Below are 7,176 nucleotides of genomic sequence, written 5' to 3' on the forward strand. Positions count from 1 at the left end.
ACCACATTCTGACCTGGTCGAAATCTCAAATGTCGGAAGTGATGACTTGTTGTGTCATCTTGCACAACATGATCGTTGAGAGCGAGTAGGAAGAGCCAGTGTTTGATACTGAACCATATTACAGGCAGGGCCCTCTTGCCCAAGTCGATCACCAGGTACCGACATCATGGGCTGCCTTCCTCAATATGCATTAGGAGATCCGAGACCCCACATGTGCATCAAAAACTACAACACGATCTGGTGGAGCACCTATGGAGGCTCAAGGGCAACGCCTAGTTCGATGTGTGATGAACTATGAGTTTGCTTCGTTGAACTATGAGTTTTAATTTGTGTTTGAATTATGAGTTTGCTTCGTTAAACTATTTGATTTGTATTGATTTCTGTGATGAACTATGTGATAAAAATAGTTTTTGTTGAATTTGTGCCGAAGTGTGCTGAATTTGGGCCGAAATCAACGGCTGGGGGCGAACTTATGGGGTCGGCTGGGAATCCACTAGTATACTTTGATAATTGGCACCTAGCTGTTCAGGTAGCTAGCAAGAAAGCCTGCATACCACGCGACACGATGCGATTACCAGCGAGCCAAACACAATACGGGTGCGACGGGGGAGCTCAGCTCACACAGCTTCTGCTGCCTGCCATGGCGCTCCCACTCTGTCACATGCCAATCGGATCCACACACACGTCACAACTCACACGTGACACACTACACGGGAACGCACACCCCATAGCTCTACTTCCTGGTGGTTCCGGCAAAGAACGCGAGGGCACCGACGAGCGGCGCATTGATGTAGGTGGCGGGCTCGGACTGTGCGTAGTTGCCACGGTCGTCGTCGAAGCCGTCCCTCGAGTCCGGCCCGCCCACAACGGCGCCGACGAGCACGTTCGGGTTGGCCCCGCCGGCGTGGAGGTACTGGAACCCGGCGTCGCAGCCGATTCGGCCCGGGTGCGCGCGCACCGACGGCATGGACGCACCCCGGTGGTGCGCGCGCTCCGGGAACCGCGCCCCGAACCCAACCATGTACGACCTCCCCGCCGGGTTCTTCCCCAGGATGTAGTCCACCTGCCGCTTCGCCAGCGCCACCAGGTCGGCCGGCGACACGACGCCGCCGCCGCAGGACACGATGGCGCCGCTGGACTTGAGGTACTTGGAGTAGGCGAGCAGCAGGAACGTCGCCGTCGTCACGTACTGCATGTTGCTCTCGCCCTCCTTGTAGATGAGCCCTCCCGGCGTGTACTGGCCGGCCTGGAAGCTGCTCGTCCCGGGGACGAGCGAGCAGATGTAGCTGTCGGAGTGAGCCTTGTAGAGCTGCAGCCCCTGCAGCTTGCGCCGCAGGAACCCCCTGGAGAGGAGCACCTTGGTGCCGACCCTCTTGTCGTCCCAGCTGAAGGAGTAGTCGTCGTCGCCGGCGCCAAGCTGCATGCCGTACGCCTCCACGTACGTCATGTACGACGCGTTGTTGGACGCGCGGTGCAGCCACGACGCCGCCCACAGGAGTTCGTCGTGGTAGCCCGAGTAGGAGCAGTAGAACGGGCAGACCTCGGAGCTGAGGGAGTCGCTGTAGGAGCCGCGGTGCCGGTCGGCGAAGTCGAACACCTCCATGGCGGCGTGGAGCAGGCGGGAGGCGTAGGCGGGGTCGGAGCGGCGAAACGCGATCGAGGACGCTGCCAGCGCCGCGGCCGTTTCGCCGGCGACGTCGGAGCCCGGTTTGTTGGCGTCGACGCGGTAGACGCTGCGGGGCGTGTCCATGTCCTCCGGCCGCTCCCAGCACGCGTGGTCGCGTCCCGGCTCGCCGACCTGGACGTAGAGCGCGCCGGGGGTGGCGGTGGCGGCCTTGAGGAGGTAGTCGGCGCCCCAGCGCACGGCGGCCCTGGCGTGGGGTAGCTCGGCGCCCATGAACTTGCCGAAGTCGGCGACGCTCCACGCCAGCATTGTCGTCGAGAAGGCCATCGGCAGCCCGAACTTGAGGTTGTCGCCTGCGTCGTAGTACCCGCCGACCAGATCCACCTGAAAACACACACGACGAGGTCAATGCCGGAACCGGACCCGGTGACTCACACACACGAACAACGGAGCGAGAAAAAGCGTACATTGTACTGCGCGCCGTCTGTGAGGCCAGAGTCGGCGCGCCACGGCATGCGGTTGCCGGGGGGCAGCTTGCCGGAGCGCTGGCCCTCGAAGAAGATGATGGACTTGGCGAGCGCGTCTGCGTAGTTGAACGCCGCTGCCATGCTCGGAGCGAGCAGCAGCAGGTGGAGCACCGCCACAGTGGCGACCAGGCTGCCTCCGCTCGGCCCCATTGCTCTCTCAGCTCGGTGCAGGGACAGGGCAGGTAGAGGGAGCTTGTGGGGCTACTGCTGTGCTGCTTGCTTGGTGCGACCAGATGAGAGACCGGCCGTATATATAGATGTGGCGGTTAAGTTAGTTTGCAGTTGTACTACGTATCATCGATTTGCTGCGAGAAATGGGGGGGTTGGGGCCGGAGACAAGGCAAGCAGGAGTTCAGAAAGAAAAGCCAAACGAAATTAAGCAGTACTCCTCCAGTGATCAAGCTTTGGATATACACTCTGCCTTCAGGCTCTGAGTTCAGTGTATTATTTTCACCAATTTTGCTTCATCCAAGAGAATTCAAAAATAATTTTCACTCCTTCTTTATGAGCAAATTCGGAGATAAGATCGTTCGTTTCTTGTGAGCAAAATCAGCCGGCAGTTTTGCGAAGTAAAACACCGACCTTTCTGTTTGTTTCTGTTCCCGGATTCTTATTTCAGCTGGTCTGCGTGCCGTGACGACATGATCAACAGTCTCCTTTTATTTATTTTTTGCCTTTTTCTTTTGGGATTGACCCGAGTCTCGCCATGGAAAGCTGAGGCACATAGGCACCGGCCATTGCGCATCAAAAGCGACCGTGCGCAGTACATCGTGATGCTTCTCGCAGGATACGGCGGATGGCCGGCCAGTCTTTGGGGTACGTAGCTAGCTAGGCCATCGGCGGCCGGTCGCTTTTCTCGGAGCAAAGCAAAAGCACGCGGCTGCCTGGTCTCCGGCTTCCCCGTTCCACGGCCCATCAGTTGGCGGTTACAGTCTCCTTTCTTTCTTTTTTTCTTCTCAGCGTGAATGCTTTGCTTGTCCTACGGCCGGCTCGGCATGGACCCATCTCTCTTGCCATGAGTGCATCAGATAATACATGCAGGGTAGAGCCGAGAAGGCATGATCACTGTTAGTGGCAGGCTTCCAATGTAGCCACACCACAACATGGATCATTCAAGTGGGATGGGCCTGCGTACGCCGCCTAATGATGCCCCCCAATTCGCAAGCGCACTTGACTATAGTACTCCCTCCGGTCCTTTTTACTCTGCACATTGGTTTTGCTGAAAGTCAAACTTTGCTAAATTTGATCAAATTTATATTATAAATTATTAGCATCTATAATATTTAATAAATATAATATGAAAATATATTCCAAGATGAATCTAATGATATTGGTGTTGTTATGTGAATGTCTATAATTTTTTATATAAACTTGGTCAAAGTTAGATGAGATTGATTTCAGACAAGCCTAATATGCAGAGCAAAAAGGACCGGAGGAAGTACTATCATACTCCGTACCTTACCCGGGACTTGAAGTGGCAAAACTGCGGTAATGCCATTATGAAAAACTAATCGCGGTGATGTTGCTTGTGTTAACAGCTCCCGGAGCTCGAGGCAGACGCACTTCTTCATGTCCTGGGAACCCGTCGCTTGTCACCTTCTTTATAACTCCGTTTCCCTGTGTCCAGCTTCCAAGCGCAGAGCAGGAAATGGGCTTGGGCTGTGACTGCAAGGAGTGCAGTGTAGCATGAAACTTTGGATCCACTGACTGTAGGTCGCGTGACCAAGCGCGTGAGAGAGAGAGAGAGAAGAGAAGAACGGAAATGGGAGGTCAAGGTCAAGCGGTCAAAACTGACGGACACGGGCTAGCGTGCGTTGCGTGCAGCGGAAAGTTGTGCAGCAGCAGTGGCTATAAAGCCTAGTAGTAGCTCGCGTGCATGCATTCGTCACACTTCACGGGAACAAGGCTTCAGTCAAAGAATCCAAGGAGACGACCTATGGGCCTTTGATCTGGTGTAGTATCCCTCTTCTTTCATATCGTATCCGCACAGCTCTTCCCCGCTGTGGAAAGAAGCTGGCTTGCCTGCACATACCGGATTGAATTTGCGATTTGCCGTGAAAATGAACAGATTTGACTCTTCTCAAAAACTTCAGCACAAAATGAAGGCAGTTTAATTTTTTTTCGTAATTGGCCCTTTTTGCATGATGCCCCCGGCTTAGGGCGCCATGCTAGATATCATGACGCCTTGGCCTGGGACGCTATGCATCATGGCGGGGCAGCTATGTAACCAAGGGCATCGTGTTGTCTGGCATGACGCCCCGGGCCATAGTGTCAATGCTATGTAGCATGACGCCCTAACCCAGAGCGCCATGAAAAAGAGTCATTTTGTGAAATGTTTTAAGATCTGGTTTATTTTGTGCAGAAGTTTCTAAGATCAATTTACTAGCACATATGCTCATGCGTTGCAATGCGGGGGAGAAAAATAAAGTTATGTCCAAGCACAGTGCCTCGCATTATGGGATTTACTACGAAGAACATAGTAGTTGTCCCATCCATCAAAACGTTAAACAACGCAACTTCCAAACTGTGGCACCTGATGATAGGAAGGCGCACACCAAGTTCTTGAAAAAAAATGCACGCATTAATCTGACATCTCTATACTTAGTTGTGCTTGTAATCTCCCATGGAATTCCTACACTCCCTCTTTTAATTATGCACCATGCAAAGTTTAAATAGCAAGTCATTTAAATGAATATTCTATTGATCCTATGATCAATCCTTCCTTTAACTAGACTAGTCAATGTGTACGTGCAATACACATTAATTTGAAAGTATATTAAGTGCATGCGTATATTAAGTAGGATATTATTTGCGTGTTATTATGTGATTAGCACTATATTTGGCATGAAATTAATTTAAGCTAAACGTGTTGAGCGCTCGACATTGAAGCTGTCTAGGTCGTTGGATTGACATGATTTGATGGCCGAGATTAATTGGATCCGCCCCTTTGGGTCTTTTTATATTGGTATAGATAATTGTCTGTGTGTTGCACTCAAAAACTTGTTAAGATTTGTACCCATGACTACACCAATCCTTCTTCATCATACAAGCCCGCACCCGAGGGGCGACTTGGCCGGCGGAAGAAGGAGAACGGGCGGACGAAGGGTGAGGTAGCAAGGAGGTTGTTCCCGACAGTGATGGAGGATGGGGGATGGGGGTGACGAGCATGGACTTTGTGGCAGCACCGACATATGTGATGGCGAGGCAAGAACAAGGAGGTGGTGGGACGAGCCATAAGAGGAAGACGAGCTCCGGGTCAAGGAAGAGTTCATGGTCATCGCCTCGGCGGGCGAGTGGCAACGGGGCTAGCCAGGGCGAACGAAGGCGGGGATCACGCGAGCGGAAACCCTGAGAGATGGTGCGTGATGGATGCGGGAGGAGGGATAGAGACAAGCAAGTCATCACTCGCCAGGGTTCGGAGAGGGGGGTGTTACCGAGGATGAAACGTTCTTCTCTCAAGATGGTAGTTGGCCACAATTAGACAGAATTTGAGGGTCTAAATCAGGTGCTAAACAAAATCAACTAAGAAAACACACATGCATACCACTAGGCAAAGGTCGCTAAATGGGCCGGCCCGACACAGTACGGCCCAACCCATTGTAATTGTGCCTAGCACGGCCCGCTGTGGCACGATTATTAGTCGGGCCACGCCGTGTCAGCCCGTGTGTTGCCTCCTCTAACTCAGGAACGACCCAGGAGCTATGCGGGCCGGCCAAGAGGCATGCCAGGCCCGCTGGCTCGGCACGTTGTTAGCCCTGCTAGGCTGTTTTTTGGGCCGATTTTGGCCTATCGTGCTGATCTTTATGCCATATATATATAATCTAAAAAAAGTAAATGTCCCATGATGTGTTGGCCCGCGTGCCCAGCCTTTTGGCCTAGGCACGACCCAATGCGTGTCGCGTGCCTAGCACATCCCGATTAGAACGTGCTAGGCCTAGCTCTTCACGTGCCATGCCAGCATGCCAGGCCCGACCCGTTTGGCCAGCTTTGCCACTTGGTGGGCGGGACTGGGGTTCATCCCATGTACTCTACAGTAGTTGCATATTAGGATTTTTTGCACTCGTGGATGAACTTGTGAATTTTATTCAGAATCCGAGCACATTTTATGCAGAATCTGGTCACATTTCCCCATGTACTCTAGTTGCAATCAAGTTTTTTTGCACCAACGAAGAAATGGGCTGGGATCGAGGATCGTCCTCGAGATCGATGGAATGCGCGCGCGGCGGTGGGGCCGGGTGCATTCTCCAGAGACTAGGACCAAAGTTACTGTGCAGCCAAGTTCTTGTAGGATGTAGTTCGTTACTGGACTTCTAGTGGACGGTTGTGCGGTGTGGTTAATCGGTGTACGGAGCGAATCCAACACCAGGAAAGAAGAACCGGCAAATCAAATTAACCAAACTAGCTAGGGGCTGTGAGAGGGTGTGTGCCGAAAAGAACAAGAGATCAATGCGCTTACTGTTCGGGTCGTTCACCCACTGGCTTCGCGGCTGAAAATCATATCCAGTCCGCCAAGCATTGCACGGAGATCCAGCCGGGGGTGGCATCGTGTTGTGCGTAGCTTCGGCGGCCACCGAGATCAGCAGCAGGAGGATCACCGCAACCATCTCGTACAACAGCTAGGGGGTATACTTAAGAGTTTCTAGAGTAGGGGGGCAATGGCCCCCTCTGGCCCCATGAAGCTCCGCCACTGGAAGGCAACATCTTGTGTGGGTGGACGAATGCCAAGAATGGACGTATTGCATGACACCACTATGACTGCACTTCTTGCCTTGGTGAAGATTGCCACCTCATGTCCACATGGGGAGGATGATACGTCTCCGTCATATCTATAATTTTTGATTGTTTCATGCCAATATTGTACAACTTTCACATACTTCTGGCAACATTTTGTATTATTTTTGGGACTAAGATATTGATCCAGTGCCCAGTGCCAGTTCCTCTTTGTTGCATATTTTTTGTTTCGCAGAATATTCATATCAAACAAAGTCCAAACGCGATATAATTTATGAAGATTTATTTTGGAAT

At 52.4% G+C, this 7,176-nt stretch overlaps 1 protein-coding gene across 1 annotated transcript; it reads right to left on the reverse strand.

The window, feature by feature from the left end:
* Window positions 1–486: 486 nt before the first annotated feature.
* LOC119336047 (endoglucanase 19-like) lies at window positions 487–2,357 on the reverse strand. The gene is made up of 2 exons (XM_037608089.1): window positions 2,092–2,357; window positions 487–2,008 (listed from the first exon to the last, which is right to left on the reverse strand). The coding sequence occupies exons 1-2, from the start codon at window positions 2,299–2,301 to the stop codon at window positions 734–736; spliced, it is 1,485 nt and encodes a 494-aa protein (XP_037463986.1). The 5' UTR covers window positions 2,302–2,357; the 3' UTR covers window positions 487–733.
* Window positions 2,358–7,176: the final 4,819 nt, after the last annotated feature.

This window comes from Triticum dicoccoides, chromosome 7B, assembly GCF_002162155.2.
Source record: "Triticum dicoccoides isolate Atlit2015 ecotype Zavitan chromosome 7B, WEW_v2.0, whole genome shotgun sequence".
NCBI lineage: Eukaryota > Viridiplantae > Streptophyta > Magnoliopsida > Poales > Poaceae > Triticum > Triticum dicoccoides.